General features: G+C 37.5%; 2 protein-coding genes, 1 long non-coding RNA gene and 1 pseudogene across 5 annotated transcripts; 3 read left to right on the top strand and 1 right to left on the bottom strand.

Moving 5' to 3' along the window:
* Positions 1–578: 578 nt before the first annotated feature.
* Positions 579–7,580, top strand: LOC143891631 (YTH domain-containing protein ECT2-like). Of its 3 annotated transcripts, XM_077396167.1 has the most exons (10): positions 579–990; positions 2,085–2,149; positions 2,333–2,495; positions 2,916–2,992; positions 3,550–3,999; positions 4,107–4,625; positions 4,928–5,140; positions 6,195–6,350; positions 6,691–6,766; positions 6,936–7,062. In XM_077396167.1, exons 2-9 carry the CDS (start codon positions 2,096–2,098, stop codon positions 6,751–6,753), a joined length of 1,695 nt encoding a protein of 564 aa, XP_077252282.1. In that variant the 5' UTR covers positions 579–990; positions 2,085–2,095; the 3' UTR covers positions 6,754–6,766; positions 6,936–7,062. The 3 variants fall into 3 exon arrangements, with proteins under 3 accessions (XP_077252282.1, XP_077252281.1, XP_077252280.1); XM_077396166.1 differs by lacking the exon at positions 6,691–6,766 and having other exon boundaries at positions 581–995; positions 6,936–7,580; XM_077396165.1 differs by lacking the exon at positions 6,691–6,766 and having other exon boundaries at positions 582–990; positions 6,936–7,580.
* Positions 7,581–9,581: 2,001 nt separating this feature from the next.
* On the top strand, positions 9,582–11,566 carry LOC143891630 (plasma membrane-associated cation-binding protein 1-like). Its single transcript, XM_077396164.1, has 5 exons — positions 9,582–9,683; positions 9,846–9,980; positions 10,148–10,237; positions 10,339–10,423; positions 10,976–11,566. Exons 2-5 carry the CDS (start codon positions 9,870–9,872, stop codon positions 11,347–11,349), a joined length of 660 nt encoding a protein of 219 aa, XP_077252279.1. The 5' UTR covers positions 9,582–9,683; positions 9,846–9,869; the 3' UTR covers positions 11,350–11,566.
* Positions 11,567–14,178: 2,612 nt separating this feature from the next.
* Positions 14,179–15,971, bottom strand: LOC143892035 (uncharacterized; annotated as a pseudogene).
* Positions 15,972–17,974: 2,003 nt separating this feature from the next.
* LOC143845812 (uncharacterized) lies at positions 17,975–20,595 on the top strand. Its single transcript, XR_013234534.1, has 3 exons — positions 17,975–18,503; positions 19,688–19,758; positions 19,994–20,595. It is a non-coding gene; the product is annotated as an uncharacterized LOC143845812 (long non-coding RNA).
* The last annotated feature ends 1,132 nt before the right edge of the window (positions 20,596–21,727 follow it).

The raw sequence follows: 21,727 nt of genomic DNA, 5'->3' as shown, positions 1-21,727 counted from the left end.
AACCCCATTTTGATACTTGATAACCCCAATCCTAGAGATTTGAAAACCCCATTCCAAAACTCCAATACCCTCGGCCAATTTTCAAGGACTTGATAAGCCCATTCAGAAATTGGTAACCCCATTTTTTATACTAGATAACCCCATTCCTAAAGACTTGAAAACCCTCTTCCAAAACTCCAGAACTCTCGGTCAATTTTCAGGGACTTGAAAACCCCGTTCTGAAATTGGTAACCCCATTTTGATACCTAATAACCCCAATCGTAGAGACTTGAAAACCCCCTTCCAAAGTCAAAACGTGTTTTATATGCCAAAGGGTATTTTCGTCCAGCTTTTACTGAAAAGACCGATTTTGTCCCCCATTGGTAATTTCTGAAAAGCCTGGGTCCAGTTGATAATTCTGCCTAATGTTTGTCCCCCATTGGTAATTTTCCCTATTTTTTTCAAGCATGCTGTACGATCGAATCAGCCTCCAAACGAGGGGTATTTGAGTCATTTTACCGAATGGTATTATTCAAACCGTATATTTTCCAAGCATGTTGTACGATCGAATCATCGTGCATGTGGATGTATGTTGGGAATCTCTGGGATTCTTCTTTGGTTTGAAGTTAATTACGCTGCCTCATCCCTGTTTAATCGGACGGTCAGAAGCCACCGTTCTACTGACGTGTGAGGATATACACCATACGATTTCTATGTTTCTATGACGTGGAAGCCCTAGAGCCGTTCCTTTTTCCACTTAGACTTTCCAGCTTACAACAAAACTTTGGTTTTTTTTTTCTCCTTCCTCCTCTCTTCTTATTTTGGAACCCTAATTATCATCTTCGAAAGAGGTTTGTTTTGCATTACACGGTGAGCAGTTTCTCGATTCCGTGACCGGTTTTTAGGGTTTCGGAGATTTCAAGGTTCTTTTGAACTGGAGGGAGGAAATTTAGGGTTTTTGCGCGGAGATCTCTGGTTCGATTTGACGGCCACCGACATTCATCCTAAGAAGTACCGTATCCTTTCTTTTCTTTATACTTTTTCTTCGATTTTTCGTTGTAGTCTGATCTTCCTTCTTGATTATTTCTCATTTTGTGGATTTACTTGCTTTCGATCTGGTACCGACATTACAAAACTGTTTATTTTTGCTCTTATGATTTGTATTTGGATTTAGGTCGAGATAACTCATCAGTATTGAATTTGAGTTTCGATTTTGATGTAGAACGTTACTTAGTTTCTTTTGAGTTCTTATTTGTTTTAGGTTTCTGAGTCCTACTCTAATTATTAGCCAGTTGTTTTAATTTTAAAAGAGTTGTAGCTATGTTAGGAATCCTAGTTAGGTTAGTAGTCCTGCTCTAAGAAGGAGATTTGAAATCTATAAATATGTGGTATCAAATTAGATCTCTTTCATTGAATAAAACCAGAATTAAGTTTTTTCTTCATCATCCTGCTCAGATTGGTTATATTCTCGTCCTTAATTTTGTACGTGATGCGTTTCTCTATGATTTAATGATTTTGCATTTTATTTTCGAATCTTGACTGATCTTTTTGGATTGAGCTATGGTTATAAGAAGAGAAGTTGATTTTGTTTTGTTCCTTTGTTATTAGGTTTTGTTTTATTTAAGCATTGATCTGCTTTGTTTAAAGCACCGTAATCGATCTATGGTTTAGATCAGCGCATCCCGTTTTTTCTTGCTGAAGATCGTTTTAACTTTTCAGACTGTTTACTTTTTCTCTGTTTTTCTCTGTTTTGATTTGTTTTCGAGCGTTATTTGGATATAGAGGAGGGCGAGAATACGGCCCAATAGTTGACCGATGTTTATAGTAGTGATATTCTGCTGGTTTCGACAGAAGTCTGGGGTTTCAGAAGTTGTATTTTATGTTGAGTTGATGAATTGTTAATGTTTGAGACGCTTTTTTGTGTATGAAATCATATAAATCTTGCCATTCAAAAAAAAAAGAAAAAGAAAAAAGAAATCATATAAATCTTGCTTTAGACCTTGCTGGTTGACAGATTGAGTTATATCGAAAATAATATTGAAGAACTCTAATTGCTAAGTTTGGTTCTCACTCTTAGATTTGGGGCCTTGACTTATTTTCTCCAGCTTTGGAAGAAATGACGAAGAACCTGAAAGTAGACCCATCTTCTGAAGTCTGTGATGCCAACATGGTATGTGCTCCTTGATCTGCCTGAATTTCTTGATAGAATGTTTGAATATTTTGTGCTATATTTATTATATATGGATGTCATGTTTGAGGCAACCTTCATTGATTTATCCTTTTCGCAGAATAATTTACTTTTGATGTTGGGTTTCACTATCACCAAAATTTTGCTTTTATGCCTCTGTATCAGGTTGCTTTGAAGGATGGAAGCACGTCAGATGCAACATCTTGTATTTCCTCTTCAGGAGATGCAATGAACAGTATCAAGGAGAGTGATTTGGATAAGGAGGCTTTGATGGCTGATCAGGGCATGTATTATCTGCCCGGGGGCTACTATGGATACTACTATCCAGGTTTGTCTCGCTTTACATGTTCATATATGATCTTCATGTTCTGGATATATGTTTTGGTTAACAAGGGGAATAAGGTTGTGATTTCTGTTCACCCTATTCATTATTATTGTTATTGTATTTTTTTTATGCATAGTAACAAATATGTCTCGGTGAATTTCTTGGGAAGGGTTATCTCGGGATATTTTAATTTATTATTATTATTTTTGGGTTTATATCGGGAAAAGTAACATAAGACAGCAAATAATATTATGAAGATATCTTGATAGTTTCAAAATCCTGGGAAATTTTCGGGATTTTGTTGTTTTTTCAAAACATAAAAAATATCACGATATTTTTCTCGAAAATATCGGAGATATTTGTGACTATGGTTATATGTTTGCATGTATTTGTGACTATGGTTATATGATTGCATGGATGCAGATTATGATGGTTCATTTGGAGAATGGGGTGATCAGGGTTACTTCTTTGGCTGTGATGGTTTGGAGAACCAATATCCTGTAAGTTTTATATGTATGTGTGTAGTTAAAGCTTTTCGTTGTTATATGGTCATTTATACTTGAATAAGTTGCCTGTGATATTTTTGTTCATTTATTTTTTTCTAACTCAATTCAGTTTCGATAATTTCTTCTTATGACATTTTCTATGTATTAATCTGAATTTCAAATGTGCACATGGATTAACCTGTTTCCCCATTGAATGATGTAGGATTCTTTTGAATTTTGATATTTTTCTTCTCTTTGTCTGACTTGAATACTATGTTATGTTTTATTATAAGTTATTCAAGATGTAATCAATAGGGTAACATGAAACATGTTAAATTCTTTCGTGTAGTACTATTTCTCTTAAATTTTAAAATGTGTTTTAGCTATTTTTATCTTCCCTCTGGTTTTTTCAAGTGTTTTAGATCTAGATACATTTGGTTGCAAAACTGTTACTAATCTATCCATACGTCTATGGTTGTACTTGTAAAGGTCGTACTAATAGGCTTGGTGTGTTCTTGATGCCAATTTGCTTTACAAGTAATGCTCACTAATTTCTTTTCTTTTCATTTCAGGCAATTCAAGCAGATAATGGATCCACCATATATTACATGCCAGGTTTTCTGCCTGGTTACAATCCTTATGCTCCATATCTACCTGGAACTATGGTTGGCATGGATGGTCAATATTTGGGTCAGCAACCATATTTCCCAAGTCCAATCATTCCACAACCTCTTGCTTCAACAGGATATTTCCCATCACCAGTTCCATATGGATCTGAGGTAGTGCCTGCATACCCATGGGATGCATATCCTATGCACGGCGATGGGGCCCATTGGAATGGCTTTGGTGGACTCCCCACTTCCAAGCCTAATATCACTGCCCGAACTCAGATTTTTGCTCCTTCAAAACACATAGCCCCCTGTAAGTCTATTAAGCCACTAGAAACTAATGGATCACCACCAGTATTGGATGTGCCACCAACTCCTGGAATTCAAAACCAATCTCTAAAGCCAGCTAACAAGGTATTGTAGTTCTTTTTATGTCATTGTCCTGTGAGTATTTTTTTATTAATGAATTTATTATTAGTTTGTGGCTTTACTTTGCTTTGACAACAGATGCTGATTTTCAGGTGTCTCAACATGGGTCTGGTTTCCCAGCAGCCACTGTTCTAGCAAAGGGTTACTTCCCCATAGCAAAGCTCCCTTCGTACCCTAATCAGGGTACGAAGGGAAGCAGTTACATGGGCACTGAAAATCTTAAAACAAGAAGGAAGGCGAATGGAATTAGTGATTTTGATTTGCTAAATGAACAGACCCGTGGTCCTAGAATCAACAGTACCAAAAGTAATGTGGTATCGGGCCTTGATGCAGCCAAATCTCTGGGAGCTGAGGGCAATGGTAATAGTAACAGCTATACTACTGTAGACGGGAGGGATCAATACAACCTACAAGATTTTCCAACCAAGTATGATAATGCGTTGTTCTATGTGATAAAGTCGTACAGTGAGGACGACATTCACAAAAGTATCAAGTATAGTGTTTGGGCGAGCACACCGAATGGAAATAAGAGGCTTGACAATGCTTATCAAGATGCCTTAGAGACTGCAGCAGGGAAAGGCGGCGAATGTCCTGTGTTCCTTTTCTTCTCCGTATGCATTCTCTTCTTGTTTCCCTCCCATCAATGAATACCATTTTAGTCAAGTAATCACATGGATTATTAAAAAAATTTAGATCTTATAGATTGGGTTAGAAAACGCTTATATAATTCGTCAGAACTCAGAAATGTTTACCATTCAGAAAAAAAAATCATCAGAAATGTGGGTGCAATATCTGTGCTTGTGCTGGCAACCTTGTATCAATCAAGCTCTCTTTTCATAATACTCTTTTTATATCTGTTCTCATATCTTCTCTTATCAGATTCTTCTTTTTATTTCCCTTTGTTTTGGTTTAGGTAAATGCAAGCGGTCAGTTCTGTGGAGTAGCTGAGATGATTGGCCGGGTAGATTTCAACAAGAACATGGATTTTTGGCAGCAGGATAAGTGGAATGGTTTCTTCCCTGTCAAGTGGCACATCATAAAGGATGTTCCAAATCCACAGTTTCGTCAGATAATACTTGAGAACAATGACAGCAAGCCTGTTACTAATAGCAGAGATACACAGGAGGTATGTATTAGTAGTCAAGTTTTGTGTCTCTGAGGGGGTCTAATCGGATAACTTGAAAATGTTACCTACCGCTCTCAAATATCAATTTTGGCTTAGTTCAATGCTGTGCCTTCTGGTTTTATCATTTTGTTCAAGGGCATTTGACCTATGGCTAACTACAGAAGTTGCTGGTTTAGGACTGTAACCCTTTTAGAAGATGACAGAATATACCTATGGCATACATACTTTTAAGTTCAAAATTTCTCCTTTAGCTCTAAGATTTTAATGGTTATTTTTACATATAGGATGGTTTCCCCATCATGTTTTGATATACTAGGTGGTTTCTGTTATCAATGTTCTTAGATATCCAAACAAAAGAAATAATATGATAAATAGGCATACAAACACCTGAAGGTGGTTACGATGGAAGTACCACCCTTTATATTTGATCCAACAGCAGCTCCTCAAAAAGTGAGTTGCTGTTGGATCAAATATCAAGGATGGGATGACGAGTACGTGTTTGTACGCCCACTCATCATATAATTTCTCTCCAAACTAAGTCCTAAGATTGTTGTGTCAAAGCTCAAGGTTCAAGTCATGCATTTTATTGCAGACGAAGAAAAATCATCTGGTTTCGGTTCTCATCAGAAGAAAAAAAATATGGGACAATAATAATTGGCCATTTATATTGGCACTACCATGTTTTAATAATTGCACTAGCTCATCTTGTCTTTTATTATTTAAACAGCTATCAAAAGTTTTTATGGTTCCCAAATTCTCTGATGCCCAGTAAAAAAGAAAGACAAGCTGACTTTGTGCAATTATTAAAATACGGTAGTGCCAATATCAGTAGCCTAATTTTATACATTCTGATTTTTTATTTGGGTACTTTCTGTTTTCACATGAAAGTTTTTAGTCTATTCTTATTGTTACTGCTATTGGTTAATTTATTAGGTCCTATTTTACCTTCCACCAAAATAATCTCTAATTGTCGACCTATATCCTTGAACGTCACTTCTGCAATATATTTGCTGTTACTCCGCTATTGAGCAAGGTGTATATATTTCTTTTACAGGTGAAATTATCTCAAGGCATTGAAGTGTTGAGCATTTTTAAGAACTATTCAGCCAAGACATCCATATTGGATGACTTTGGATTTTATGAAAGCCGGCAGAAAGCAATGCAAGACAAGAAGATCATGTCACTTGCAGCGCATTTGGAGAATTTTCAAGTAAAGTACTTCCTGGAATAAACTACAGTAATACCTTTTTTTTTCTATATAAAATGGGTGTAAACAAATTCGGCGCCCATTTTTACGTTAAACGGAGCCTAAGGGAAAGATCATACATTGCAACCTCATATTAATCTCTGGCAAGAGACATCAGCTAGTATATTTTCATGAGAAAACCTCACCTTTTGGTTTCTGTTCTCACCAATCCTTGCATCGAATTTTTCTATGATTCCAATCTGGCTCTTCAAGTTATGGACTTGATGGAATCAGATAGATTCCGCGTGAGTTTCAGAATGACTATGGAGCAATGTTTCCTAACCTCAATGGTTTCTATTGACAGACAAACATCCCATTGACTCACTACGCAAAAGCCTCAACTCACTGCATCTCTTTCTTCACGTGAACCAAAATTGTTGGTAGGAACAGACTGTATTGGACGTACAATGTCTAGAGATGCTCAATTCTGTTCTGGATTATTTTTGGCATCTTCCAGTTGGTTATAGAAATGATAAAAAAGTTATTCTTTGTAGTGGCTGTTACCATTGTAGTTTTGATTTTTGAATCCCTTTTAATCTGTTTTACCAGCTGAAACCAGTTGAAGCTAGGCAAGCAACAGAGTCAGTTGATCTAAAGTCAGCTGTTGCTAGCCACGAGTCCATCGATTTATCTGCTACCAGAGAGAGCAGAGCAGAATTTGAAGTGGGCTGCGAAGCAAAGGAATGATTAGAAGTTTTGGTTGAGAGGAGTATTTTGCTAAGGAGCTTTTCGAGAGGCTTCTAAAACCCGGCTCAATGGGATGAAAAAGGAGTGGGGAAAAATTGGTTTCATATTGGTACTCCCTCCTATTTATAGAGATTTATGGCAGCTGGTAATCCATCGATGGGCTAGCTCCAAGGTTGTATCATAGCTGCGAAAGAAGAAGCACCGCAATGATTGAGCGCGAGGCAATCTGTAAAAATTGTTCTCTGTTTTTGTTTTTGTTTTTGCTTTTAATTTCCTTTATTATAATTTTTTTTTGGGTTCTCTGGTTTAATAGGAAATTTCAGGTTTAACGCACGAATGGGAAGGTTTTTTTTTTTTTTCAATTTGGTGCTCTTGTGCATGTCCTTTGCCTGCCGTTTTTTCAAATGCAGTGAGAGGACAGTGTAAGTGTTGTAAAAATGGCGCAAATTCGAACTGTTCTCGTTCCTCAGTAGATATTTTGTTAATGAAATTATCTTTTATCTTTAATTATATGTTTATTTTTCCATTGCATCTGGAATGATATCCACTTGTTAGCCATCTCTATCCATGGATTCCTTCCTAACATGATGCATGCTAAAGACGTAAACTACAATGCCGCTGACTGATGGTGATTTTTATTTATTTGTTTATTATTATTTTTATTATTTACACCTTCTTCATTAAAATTTTCTAAAGGATTCATTAGCCGACTCCTATTAGTTTGGGACAAAGGCTTAGTTGAGTTGAGTTGAGTGTTGTTGTTGGTATTATTATTATTATTATGAAAGCCGATTGCCAGCCATAAACCTATTATTGGACTCAAATTTAAATGTAATTTTGAGACTAAAAGCAGGTTTGGGGCTTACAACAAACAAACAGGGCCTTAGCTTTTTACGGTTGTTAAAGTAATAAAGATGGCATCGGATCCCATTAGAAAGATGAAAGATCCAATTAGGTGGAAAACAAAGTCAGTGGTGCCATTATCAAAATATGGCATTGCAAATATCAGTTCCCAAAAGAAATGGTAACGATGGTATGAAAGGCTAACGTAGGAGTAAGGAGACGCTTAATCTTGCATGATCTCATCATGATCTGAATACTTCATCCAAGGGTCGTCCTCTCTTCAAACATCTCTAACCATTCGATTATAAATGTTAAATGCAGACCGCTGCTAAACCATCCCTTTGGAATCCTAATGAATGGGGAATTGGGATCATCCGATTACTACTATTTTCTGATCATCTTTCTCATCTCCTTGATAGAAGAACCTAATAAATGAAAGGTCAGGATCATGTTAAAATCATATGCGTGGGGCCTCTCATATTAAGGCCTTTCATTGAATAATTTCCCGTGGAGGAAAACAATTCTTCAAAATAATTTTTTCTACTCCGACGATAACTCGCGAGGGTTTTTTTTTGTTTTCTTTGCAAAAAAACACGCGTTTAACGTTTGTTGGGTTAGAATTAGAAGGGCGAGGGGTATTTTAGGGATTCTGGGTGTTTTGGTACCCTAAGCGTGATTCCAAACCAGCGAAGCCACGTGAGACGGGGAGAGAAAAATGGTGAACAGATCGGCATCAAGCGTGGGCCCCACATATATGAGTTTGCCACCGGGAATGATGTTATTGCCAGCTCTACCTTCCCACCAGAGCTTCCAAATATGTCATTATTCACTTGAAATTACAACCGTACCCTTATTCGAAACTATCACCGAACCGACTTATAGTTTTTAGATTGACATTAATACCCCATATTATTAGGGAGATATATCATTTGGTGTCCGCACGTACTCGTACGTATTTAAAAAGAAAAAGGACATACGGTTAGATTTCCAAACAACTCTATTTTTTGGGTGGTGCGCGGGTGTGTAATCCATTATTTTTAAAAAACACAGTGGAACCTACTTCAGATGATGGTCCAAACCGTTCATTTGTTGGGCTACAATGTAAATGGGCGGTACCCCAAAAATCATCTCCATAGGATGGTCCTAATTCCTAACCCTCCAAGAGGCACACCATATAAATTCTCTTGATATTAAGATCCACCCTGACGCCGCCGAGTCTCAGTAACACCTCAAAGAAAGGAAACCCATGATTTTTTAGGAAAATGATTTCAGTGCTCCAATGTCTTGATAAACACTCGCTCCAATGTTTGTTGTGTAGTATTTAAAGGGCTTTAAGAGCTTTTTGAGAACCGTAATATTCCTCTCGACAGACCTTTAAATACTACACGACAAATATGAGAGCGCATGTTTATCAAAACATTGGAGCGCAGAAATCATTTACCCTTTTTTTAAGTGGAATGATATACTCGGCCCAACATCTTCTGGTGTAAAAAAGTAGTCATACATACATTAGAGGAGTCTGGCCCGTGGAACCTCAACCCGCACCATATTGTTTTAGCCTAGTACTAGTGATTTTAAGGGTATTGCAGTCATTTGACTCAAGTAACATGCAATTCTGTACTGGGGGTATTTTTGCAATTCAAACCCAAATCAGAGGACACTTATTGTAGGATGACCTCCTATATTTTCCTACCACGGCTCCAAGGCCCTGCCTTAAGTTTGGAAAGACAGTTGGCAAAGGGGACACGGAGTTCTTCTTCCTTTCTAGTAAGAAATTTACAGGCTTTCTTTCTATTTTTGTTCCACTATACACTGTGTGATTGTTGTTTTTTTCATGAAATCTAACCATTCTATTCTTCCTTTCTTTCCTGCTTACTCCCTTTTTTATAGATTTGGGTCTATCGATTTCTTCTTGTTTTTCCTTTTCAGAGGAGCAAATAGAGAGAAAAAGACATGGGTTATTGGAAATCTAAGGTTCTTCCCAGGATCAAAAAGGTCTTTGAGAGAAACGCTACCAAAAAGGCTGCTGCTGCTGAAGCATGCAAATCGTTTGATGAGTCTAAGGTAGGCTTCAATTCCTCATCTCTGATATTTGTTTTTCATTTACTTTCTGTTTTTTTATCAAATAATCCTTCATGGGTTCTTGGGGTCTGCCTAACCCCGCTTACTAATTTAAAAAAAAAAAACAAAATTCCTTCTTGGGTTTCCTCTTGTTATTCTTTACAACTCAGGAGGGGATTAACAATGAGTTTGAAGAGAAGAAAATCGAACTCCAGCCCAAAGTAATCGAAATCTATGAAGCATCATCAACTGAAGTGAAGGTTGGCTTTTATCTAGCTGACAAAGAAAAAAAAAGTTGATTGATATTTTTTTTAAAGAAAAAGAAAAAGGAAATCAGTTACTGATTTTTTTTTCTTTACAGACTGTTGTGAAGGAACGTAAAGATGATGGAATCAAGAAGAACCCAGCAGCCGTTCATAAATTCCTCGAAGAATTAGTAAAAATCGGTATACATACAAAGATGATCCAGTATACATACAGCCGTTCATAAATTCCTCGAAGAATTAGTAAAAATCGGCTGCATACATACAGCCGTTCATCAATTTTTTTATTTTTTTTTGCAATTTGTAAATATGAGTTTTTACATGGTGTAAGCATGGATAGTCCACTATTTTTTTTTATGAAAGTACTGTACGGCAACACCATAGGATGATCCAAACCATCCATTGGATGGCCCATAGGGTAAATAGGATATGCCCAAAAAATCATTTCCATAAATGATCCTAGCCCTCCGATCTATAGAGGAACTGCTATACAGATTGGAAAGGTGGGATCATCCTATGTAAATGATATTTGGGGCATAATATGCAGTTCCTCTATAGATAATAGTGCATCCTATGGAAATGATATTTTGGGTACACCCTATTTAGGTTTTAGACCATCAAATGGACGGTTTGGATCACGATCCGTACAGTACTTTTTGAAAGAATAATGGACTGATACGGGCTCACACCATATAAAAACTCTACAGTACTAATGGGTCATCTCGTTATTTACAGATTTCCCAGGATCAAAGCAAGTATGCGAAGCATCTTCGAATTTCGGACCCTCGTATGTTTCGGGCCCTGTGTTCTTTGTATTCGAGAAGGTCTCAATTTTTATTATAACAGAAGAGAAAGAAGTTGAAACAACGGCCGAAGAAACAAGCAAAGAAAAGGAAGTTATAATAGAAGAGAGAGGAAAGGGAAAAGTAGAAGAGAAAGAGGAGTTGAAAGAGAAAGAAGAAGTGAAAGAAAAAGAGGTGGAAGTGGCTGAGAAAGATGAAATTATAGAGAAAGAGGTTGAAGTGAAAGGGAAAGAGGTTGAAGTTACTGAGAAAGAGGAAAGGACAGAGCCAACTAAGGTGGAAGAGGAAGAAGTATCAAAAGCATGAATAGAGATTTTATTTTCAATGAATTCTAAAACTACGCATGTTACATGATTTGTTATTCTTTCTTTACTTTTTTTTTTCTTTTCTTTTGTATTCTATTTCTATGTATGGTTTGTGTTTTTATATACAGTTTTGGGAGATGGGTTATTTCTACTATCTTGTGCTTGTCATAAGGAAAAAAAAAATCTATGTTAAGAAGGTATATTGTGTTTGTCTGGTTTCTAGGGTTTTTTTGTCCAGATGGGTTTTTTCTTTTATCTTGTTCTTGTCATAAAGAAAAAAATCTAGGGTTTTTTGACCAAATTTCTGCTGTGATTACATGTCTAATGGTAATCTTTTTTTAACCAGTGTCGTTATCAAACTAGAGGGGTGTGGATGTCGTTTCTCTTAATAAAATGAATGCAAGTAAAACAAGGTGAGTTGTTTTTTACCTTATTTGGCACTTTATGTCTCTCTGTAGATAAACATTGTAAGGTTGTATACACGTGTTGGATGATTCAGACAAGGTGTTGGCCGGCCTGAATAGGCACACGTTTGGGGCAACTGGGCAAGTGCTTGAATGCTTGAGAATGAAATATGATTCTTCTCAGGGAAGAAAGAGAATGAGATTGATATATTAATATGATGTATCATGTGGTGGGGCCCGAGAATTGAGAGGGAGGGTGAGGGATCAAATCGAGGGCCTAACCATCAATATACTTTACAGCTCATATAGCTTGGGCAACCTTGTCTCTGTCACGGCTGATCTGCCTTTTTTATATTTGATCCAACGACAACCTCTCACTGTACGCCGATGTTGAAGTTTACATAATCTAATAACACCAACTCTAATAGCTTAAGTTTTTTGAGTAACTGGTTGTTTCACATGGTATTAGCTATTGCCTTACCTCAGTTCATGAGTTCAAAGCAACAACTCCTTACCTGTACGGCCAACCAAAATAAGAGGGATAATAGGTGATGGGAGTGCTGAAATATAAATGATTAAATAATACCAACTCTAATACAAACTTACGGAGCAATTGGTTGTCTTACATCTTGTGTGCATGTGTGCGTATTTTTCAAAAACGTAGTGAAGTTCTTCAACGGCCTTACCAGATCGGTGTGATACATGTGGGGGCGCAATAGTAACAATTAGGAAAGATTTTTGGTTACAGTGAAGAGAACAACCAGTCAAGTTATTTATCATTTTTAGATCCCACGTAGACAGCATGTGACAACCCTCACGGTCTTGGTCCCATTCTGAATGGATATCCCATGCATATGATGGACTATAGATTATTCTTGCTAGAACCATAAACAATGCTGGATGGATCAAAGGCCTAAGACCATTCGATCAAGGTATTCTCAATCGCATTTGGACGGACTTCTTGTGGCCGTCAGATCAACGGATTCAATCACTTACATTGTCAAGATCTTATCAATTGCAAAAAGGCCAGAATTATTGTGGCCACTGGATCTAATTCTGGCCGCTGGATCAACAGATCCGATCAGGTACACGATCTAGGTCATCTCAATTGGGTACTCTTGTCGCACGTAGTCACCTCGTAGAAGAGTGGTGTATTAGAACTTTTAGTCAACAGGAAGGAGGCAAGCCAAGTAGTCTCCTCTAGATAGAAATAGGAAAGGTAGGTATTTTCTCAAGCACGAAGCAATGTTCCTCCACATTTCAACTAGTTAGATCTGAAGCCAGTTTATACTTTATACCACCCATTCTTCTAAGCATCACAATCAAAGAGGAGTTATACAATACTCCGCTCTTCCTTTTTTTTTATTTCAGCATGAAGAAAAGGGAGCAAACCAGTGGGGTTTAGACATTGACAAAAGAGATGAAAATCTACAAGTGAAGTAGGGCATTTTTGACGTAAAGAGGACAATCCATAATGTTATGTAATACACAAAGCAAAAGCTACTATGAAACACAGTGACTGAATAAAGTACGCAACTTTTACACTCTGTTAGAAGCTTATTATCTATTAACTTCTGCTGAATACAAGCAAAACAACGGTTATCACCCTGTAATTTTCAAGCCCCAGCGCTTAGTATATTGACCATCACAAGGACAGAATTAGTCATTTTTACCAAGCATTAACCTTAATATTAGGGCTGCAACTCGGGTCGGGTCGGGTTTTTTTTCGGAAAACCCACGATTCCCAAACCCGGCCCTACCCATGATAAATCTCGGGTCGGGCCGGGTCGGGTCGGATTTTTTCACGTTGACGCAATTTTTTAAGGAAAATTCTTGTTTGGCAAGGCAACTCAACTCATAGAAGCAGAAATTACACTCACATTACACTTGAATCAAACAATGATGTAATTACACTCACATTACACTTGAATCAAACAATGCTGTAATCAAACAATGTTGTAATTACGATCAAACAATGCTGAATCAAACACTTGAATCAACTCAACTCATAGAAGCAGAAATTACACTCACATACAATAACAGTGGGTGCGTGGGTTTTCACTTTTAACTTTTAACTAACAATAGAAAAAAAATGCACATACTATAACTTATGTAACTCGGGTCGGGTCGGGTTGGGCCCCTTCAAACCCGGCTCGACCCGAGATTCATGCGGGCTTTTGAATGCTCAACCCGAAACCCATGAAACCTGAACCCAACCCAGGCTATTTTCGGGTCGGGTCGATGTGGGTTTGGTAAAACCCGGCTCGAGTTGCAGCCTTACTTAATATGGTATGAAACGTACCAGCACTATTGATTATGAACTTTGTGTCACTACGAGAATACACTCTAAAGGCTCTAACAACATTATTACACTGATACAACAATGCAAAATAAATTTTTTTTTTTTTTTTTTCATTTCATCAAATTTAGAACACAAACCCATTCCAAAGGCTATGAAAGAGCATCGACGCCAACAGGTTCCTCGACCGTGCAAAAACAGCACCCTCAACCACCCCAAGGAACATGAGTGGGAGCATCCTCTGTGCATTGAAATGTGCCAAGGCAAATGACACTGCACTCACAAAGATAGCGCACCACATAGGCATGTATCTAGTCAATGAACGTAAAAGCAAACTCCTGAACAAATCTCCTCTCCCACAGGTGCACACACTGACACCACCACGGCATACAGAGCCATAGCCACAGGGTCACGTGCCACGATCGATTGCTCAACACTTTTTTTTTGAAAAATGAGTTCAGCCAAGAGAGGAATCAATAATAGGTGGTTTCATTCTACTTATTCTGGTATTCCTCTTTCCTGCCCCTCCCACCGGCCCATGGTTCAAAGCTAGCAAAAAGCTAGCTCTAGGCCCGGCCAGACCTCCATTTCGGTACAACGAGAAGGAGCTTTCCGGGCAAGCCAGTTCCTTGTCTTCGTTCTGTCCAATCGGCTTGGTTGAGGAAGTTGGGGATGGAGCGGATGTTGAGACCTCAGACGACCAATCGACCCCCATGATGCCATCAGAAGAGAGGCTATAAAATAGGTTAAGAAGTTCGGAAAGTTGAAGATTAAGCAAACAACTCCATTTTATTGAGACTATGAAGATTACAGTGGGGACCAGTGGTCCTTACATTCATTACATAGAATCAACAAGTAAAAGCCGGACTGTATTCCTGAAGGAAAAACCAAGGTAGTACTTCAGGGCAAACTACCAAATCACCTCGTTTACCCAGTACACCCAAAAAAAGCTATCCCTGAATCATTGTGAAATCGATATCTTCTACTATCATAAGAGGCCTAAACTCGGTTTTACATGGTTCTTCCACGATGACTATTCGGCTTCACCATTCTTAGAGCAGTAGCTCCTAAGTTTACCTCCTGGATGAATTTCATTGAAGATCCATGTCTGCAACATCATCATCCTAGCGCGTATCTTAACCCCTTAATATCCCCAAAAATTAATAAGAGCATCGAGGAAGCTTTGGAGGAGGGAGATCAAATCATCGCCTTCAGTTCCCAAGGGCCTTCCCATGAAACCAGGGGATGATCGAGACGCTATTTCTTCTTCCAGAAAGGAGATGACCATCTCCCTAGAGACATGCCAAACTCTATTTCGATGCAATCTATCATCTGGCCGATTCACGGGTCTAACATGGAAGTCATTAGCAATTGCTAGCTCATCAACATAGACCATTCCTCTTATCTTCTGAAGAATCGTGTTTAACACCATAATTTCCATGAAAAGGCTTCTCTTCCGACCACCAGGGCAAGAAGATGATTCTTGGGGATCTTGGTCCATCTATATTTTCAGAGAATAACCTTGAGGACTTACTAATTTATCCATTCCTTCCAATCATCCTACCCAAATTTCCTTAAAAGCCTTAACGTACAAGTAATTCTATCTCTGCTATTCACACCATTTAAACTTGCCATCCCTTCCAAAAGCCGATGCATCTCCCCAGGCAAGGCTTTTAATTTGTCAGGGCTATGGATAATAGTATACCCCTGGCTCAAAAGACCGCGAGGCCAATCAAATTCTTTTAGCAAACGAATTTAAAAGGTGTATTATTCCACCCTTTCTAGGTCCTGGAGTCGGGGATACTTTCAGCATATACATCAATGTATATGGGCTAAGAATGGGGTCATCCAGGATCCAATAAACCAGAAGGAAGCAATCCAGAGGAGCATAACCTGTAAAAACAGATGATATAAGGGCATTTTTATTATTTTATTTTTTTAAAAAGGTAACATAATTTTATTCCCATAAATAAGCGAGTACATACAATGGCGGGTAGTGGGGACAAGAGGTCCCCAAGGGCCCAAATTACAACCTGATAATACCACCACACCTAAAATCAGTAAAAAGCATGGAGATTCACCAACAATCACTTCCAGACAGTGCCTATAAACTGTTAGAGGAATTAGGTCAAGCAAGAGGTTGCTTGAAGCATTACACCCAAGGTATCTAGTTTGGAATACCAAGTTTGTTGCCTCTAGCCCCTATATATAGAGATACCCTAGGGTTTTAATAGGTTAATGGGCTCTAGCCCAAGTAGGCCCACTACACCGGTCCATTATCTTATTGGGCTTATATTAGAACATAATAGGGTTATCTTATATACCCAACAATCTCTTCCTATGTTCTACATATAGCAGAATCCAATAGATAGTTAATGTGATGTCCAAACAAAATTATGGAATCATCCATATCACCATATCAATAAAGATCTGTAATCCAACTAAAAACAAGAATACTTTATGATTAATCAAGAGTTTGAGATACAATCTAAACTCAACCAAAGGTAGTTTCACATATAAGTGAACCCCACTGATCTTAGATGAATTCATTCATGGGATATGATTCTCATCGAGATCCAAAATAAAGTTCCACAAAAAAGTGAACTCTATGCATACTGAAATGAAAGCATAGTCTTTATGACTTTAGAAGATTTACTCATCAAGTAAGTCATCTTCATCAAAGTCCAAATCAAGACAAGCTCCTCCTTTTTCGCCAATCCCTGTGAATTACCAAATATGGATTTCATGAAAATGAATCCAATCATTTGTGTAAAACACTAAAGTATCTAGGTCTACTTGAAGAAGAACTTAGTACAATTCCATAATTCACGAAAGTAGTTAGTTCTACATGAAGAACTTAGTATAATTTCAAAATGGCGGAAAAAGTATCAGTATCGATCTCACCATAAGCATCATTGTCAAGTTTCACCAAAGAACAAGACCTAAACAACTTCTTTTGTAAAGAACCATTCATCATTGTCAAGTTTTAATAAAGAACAACACCTAATAGTTTATTTTGCAAAGAACCGTTCATGTTTCCATTTGGAATGTCACAGTCATCTTATCTAAATTTGAGTTAAGTTGAATCATCTATGTATGGAGTGTCCAACCCTTCTCAAAAAAGATAACCAAATTTGAGTTAAGTTGTATCATCTATGTATGGAATGCACAACCTTTCCCAAAAAAGGGCATGTCATCTATGTATGGAATGACACATAACAACCACAAACATAACAACCACAGATGGTTTGGTCGAGTTTTTTTCCGGAAAACCCACGATTCCCAAACCCGGCCCTACCCATGATAAATCTCGGGTCGGGTCGGGTCGGTTCGGGTTTTTTCACGTTGACGCAATTTTTAAGGAAAATTCTTGTTTGGCAAGGTAACTCAACTCATAGAAGCAAAAATTACACTCACATTACACTCGAATCAAACAATGATGTAATTACACTCACATTACACTTGAATCAAACAATGATGTAATCAAACAATGTTGTAATTACAATCAAACAATGCTGAATCAAACACTTGAATCAACTCAACTCATAGAAGCAGAAATTACACTCACACGCAATAACAGTGGGTGTGTGGGTTTTCACTTTTAACTTTTAACTAACAATAGAAAAAAATGTACATACTATAACTTATGTAACTCGGGTCGGGTCGGGTCGGGCCCCTTCAAGCCCGGCTAGACCCGAGATTCATGCGGGCTTTTGAATGCTCAACCCGGCTCGACCTGAAACCCATGAAACCTGAACCCAACCCAGGCTAAACCCGACTCGAGTTGCAGCCCTAGCCTAAATGTTAATTTTTATTCAATAATTCAAAGAAGTTTCTTGTAATCCATTCTAGTGGAGGTGTTTGTGCGACCAATTATGTATTCCTCATATTCGCACTAAATAATGTTGTTTTCGAAAGAAAGGTAAAGGGGTGTTTTTTTAATCTTATTCTTGTATGTCCTCCTCTTGTAAGTCGTAACTATGTTTTTTAGAGCAATGCTACCAAATCCAGAGTCATTTCCATTGTTGTATTTATTTTCTGGAGGGGATTCCGTTTTCAAATTGTTTTCCTTTTTCTTATCAATAAAATTTCAGGTTCAGCCCTGGGTTCGTAGATAAATTCCGGGTTAAAAAAATGCTGTAAAAAACAGAGATTTGCTAGGCAATTTAGCGGAATGTAGAGAATTCCTCAGCAAAAGTATAAGAGGTCAGAACCAATTTAGTACCATTTATTTCTTTTTTTCTTAAGTTGCTTTCATCTGCTCTTTTTTTTCCCCTTCCAATTTCGATCTAAATTCAACCTATATCTTACAAAAAATTTTGAATTGTGGGAGACTATCAATGTTGGCCATCGAGAAAAGCCCGATTCGGCTGCAAAGAGAGGTCGATATGCAGAGAAAAGAAGGATATACAATAAGCCCAAGATGTCCGAGATAAAGACTCGCTGAAGAAGGTATGGCATCAATTCTAGAGTAAATTATTTTGCATTTTCGAACATTTTTTGGAACTGGGTTTCCATTTTTCTTTTCTTTTCTTTTTTTCCTTGTTTGATATCGTAAAGATGGTGTGAAAGTCTTGCTCTTTTTCTTTGTAAGCTTAATGGCTTAGATTTTCCTGCTCTGGATGTTGTGAAGTTCAATACTTGGAAGAAAACAGATAGTTTGAAGAAAGTGATGTTTCTTAGTCATTTCATTTTGTGGGTGAGTTTAATTAGATACAGGACACTTTCAAAATTGGTACTGTACTGTTTGGCATGTAGGATTAATGGTAAAGATGATTTTGGCACTCTTGCTACTTGTTTTTAAGGCCCTCTTGGTTTTGGATTTTGAGAACAGATTGTGATGAATCCATAACTGATTATTGAGCCAATCATTCACTCTAGATACATCATTAAAAAAAAAAAAACCATTCACTCTAGATACAAGAGATACCTATCAAAAAAAAAAAGAGATACCAAAGGTTTTGCAGATAATTCTAAAAGGGGAATGTTTCAATAAAAATTGTAAAAGATATACTGTGTCTCCATAATAAAATGGATCGCCCCTTCATATGGGATAAATCATTGTAATAGAGATGAGCATGCCGCATGTTTAGACCCTGTTCCTATCAGACTGTGATAACCGATTGTTAGCCCCAAACAGATTGTTGGAATCAAAATTATGTTGAATTTTGAGTCCAATAATTGGTCTGGGCCTAACAATCGGTGGCCACAATCTGAAACGAACAGGACCTTAGGATGAAGAGAAATCTCATATATCTGCCAAAGCTACAAGAGGGTCTATTGGATATCCTAGTTTTCGAGCTTGATACTGTATCGACGCCCATGGTAGTAGTGAAGTGATTTATGTGAGAGGTGGTTTTAGTGATTGATTTATTTTTCCACATTTGTTTTGAAAGGAGTTATGATGTAAGATGTGTTTACTATGAGAAGCCTGATCTGGCCCCACCCACATGATGCCAGCATGATCTAGACTCTCAACAGGGAGTCCTCTCCTAGTAGATGACACAACGAGAAATAATTCTGATCAAACATTACTAACCATTCAATCAGAGCACTTGAATATGGAGTGTTCAATTGTCCTTGATTTTCCATCTGTACATGAATAACCACTTTGTCTTGTATTGCATGTTAAGCAGAAAAGAAGCGTTGATGGTATGTAGGTTGGAGCATGATGGATCTGTTAGATGAGGGTATGTAGGTTGCAGTAGTAAGCTCCTCACTGGACATCTTTTATTATTATTTTTTTTTTAAATTTTTTTATTGAGTGATAACATGTTTTATTGGTCTCTCTGATTTTTCCTGTTTACTTCCTTTTTCTTACACCTGCAGGATTTTTTATTTTCATTTATCATAATGTTGTATCTCGTTTTACTGCTTCATTCCTTTTGTGTTATATTTTTTTCCTTCTAACAAAATCTGGTTCTGTTTGTCAAACATATAAGTGAAGCCAAGAACAAAAGTTCAAGTTGAGGAAGTGGGCGGGTGTGTATTTGCATTCTGTGAATAGGATACAGAGTCGAGAGTGTTTTCCTTGTCTGGCATATATGATAGGAAATTAAATCCTACCTGTCCATCCTCAACATCTCATTATGAGACTCAAAGGAAGCAATGTGAAGACAACCTCAACATGCCAATACTCTCATTTTCAGTTAACATGAAGGGTCTGATGAACCCAACAAGAAAGATGACAAATTGGTAAAAGATGGGTCAAAAAAGGAAGAGGTGGGTGTCATCGGCTCATCGCATTGTTACCTATTTTGTTGATAGGTGGGTTGGAAGATTAATGTGTTAGAAGGGAGGTGGTGTATTTCTGCATATGTATTGGGATAAATCATCCCAGGTTTATACATGATGCAGAAGCTTTGGATTATCAATAAATTTCTGTTAGATTTCCCAAATAATAAAAAAGACGAAGAAGAATGCTAAAATCTTTTCACATGGCCCCTACATTGAGATGAATTTGAAAAATCTTTTCACATGGCCCCTACATTGAGATGAATTTGACCCCCGCATCCTCTATGTGAAACAACCAATTACTCCAAAAACCCGGCCTGTTGGTTTAAGATTATGACAACCTATTGTGAGGGTCAAACCGATTATTGGACTCAAATTTAAACATAAATTGTAGTCCAATAATCGGTTTGGCACTCACAATAGGTTGTCATAATCTTAAACCAACAGGACCTTAAGCCGTTAGAGTTCGGTGTTATTTAATCATTTATCAACAAGAAGAAATCCTTCTAATGGAGAAACTGATGGCAGAAGCATATTCAGCCATTGATAAGGCAGTGAAAGTCGGCATACTGGGTAGGAACACCGGAGCACACAGAAAGTCTTGGCTTGCGAGGAGAAAGAATGCCGTGGAAAACCACCATGGCTAGTATACTCGTGTTGAAACTGTTTGAGAATGATGCAACTCTTTCTGGAAGAACAGTGATGGTGACTCTCATTAATGAACTTTAGTCTATTGATTTAGACGCCAACAAATAAGAAAAATGGTTTTCACTATGGCTTGATTCAGATGTGTGACATTCCGAATTTTTGTTCTTAGCTGCAGAAAGCTGTCTGCACTTCATTCTTAACATGTTATTATCATTGTTGAGATTTTTAAACTACATCAGTTTCTGTAATCCTATCGATCGAAAACTTTCAGTACAGTGTTTTTTTTAATCTAGGACACTAGGTTACTAATTATTTGTTTGTTTTCCTTTTGGAAGGTTGGAGAGAAGTTTCTTGATTTATTAGGATTTTGTTTCCTAAGTGTAGTAGGATTATACTTCTAATGACAGAATTCTAGATCTTTCTTTTCTAAGAAAAGTTTACTTAGGAATTGCTTTTCTTCTATAAAAGAGGTTGTAATGTGGGAGTTTCATCAATCAAGTTCAAGAATAATGGAATAAAAGTCTCTCTTTATCTCATTCTTCACCCCCTCTTCTCTCTCTTCTTTCCTAGTGGATTCTAGGGTTTTTCTTCTTCTTCCCTAGTTGATTCTAGGGTAATTTTCGGATCGTACGCTTCGGTTGCGATTCTCATTTGATCCGCTGCATTAGTATTGTACTTGTTATTAATTTGTCCCGGTGGGCATTTCTTTTTGCTCCCTAGAATGGAACATTTTGATGTTTCTTTTGGCTCTTGATAAGCCTAATTACCTGCTGCCTAGAATGGAACAATCTGTG

This window comes from Tasmannia lanceolata, unplaced genomic scaffold (genome assembly GCF_043159265.1).
Source record: "Tasmannia lanceolata isolate RefF3 unplaced genomic scaffold, GAP_Taslan_0.1 ptg000015l, whole genome shotgun sequence".
Classification (NCBI taxonomy): Eukaryota; Viridiplantae; Streptophyta; class Magnoliopsida; order Canellales; family Winteraceae; genus Tasmannia; species Tasmannia lanceolata.
This window is presented reverse-complemented; position numbering and strand designations above follow the sequence as displayed.

Coding starts and splice junctions, on each gene's coding strand:
- LOC143891631 (XM_077396166.1), top strand. CDS start 2,096: ATGACGAAGAACCTGAAAGTAGACCCATCTTCTGAAGTCTGTGATGCC. Junction 2,150..2,332: donor AAGTCTGTGATGCCAACATG/GTATGTGCTCCT, acceptor CCTCTGTATCAG/GTTGCTTTGAAGGATGGAAG. Junction 6,351..6,935: donor CGCATTTGGAGAATTTTCAA/GTAAAGTACTTC, acceptor CTGTTTTACCAG/CTGAAACCAGTTGAAGCTAG.
- LOC143891630 (XM_077396164.1), top strand. CDS start 9,870: ATGGGTTATTGGAAATCTAAGGTTCTTCCCAGGATCAAAAAGGTCTTT. Junction 10,238..10,338: donor CATCATCAACTGAAGTGAAG/GTTGGCTTTTAT, acceptor TTTTCTTTACAG/ACTGTTGTGAAGGAACGTAA. Junction 10,424..10,975: donor CGAAGAATTAGTAAAAATCG/GTATACATACAA, acceptor CGTTATTTACAG/ATTTCCCAGGATCAAAGCAA.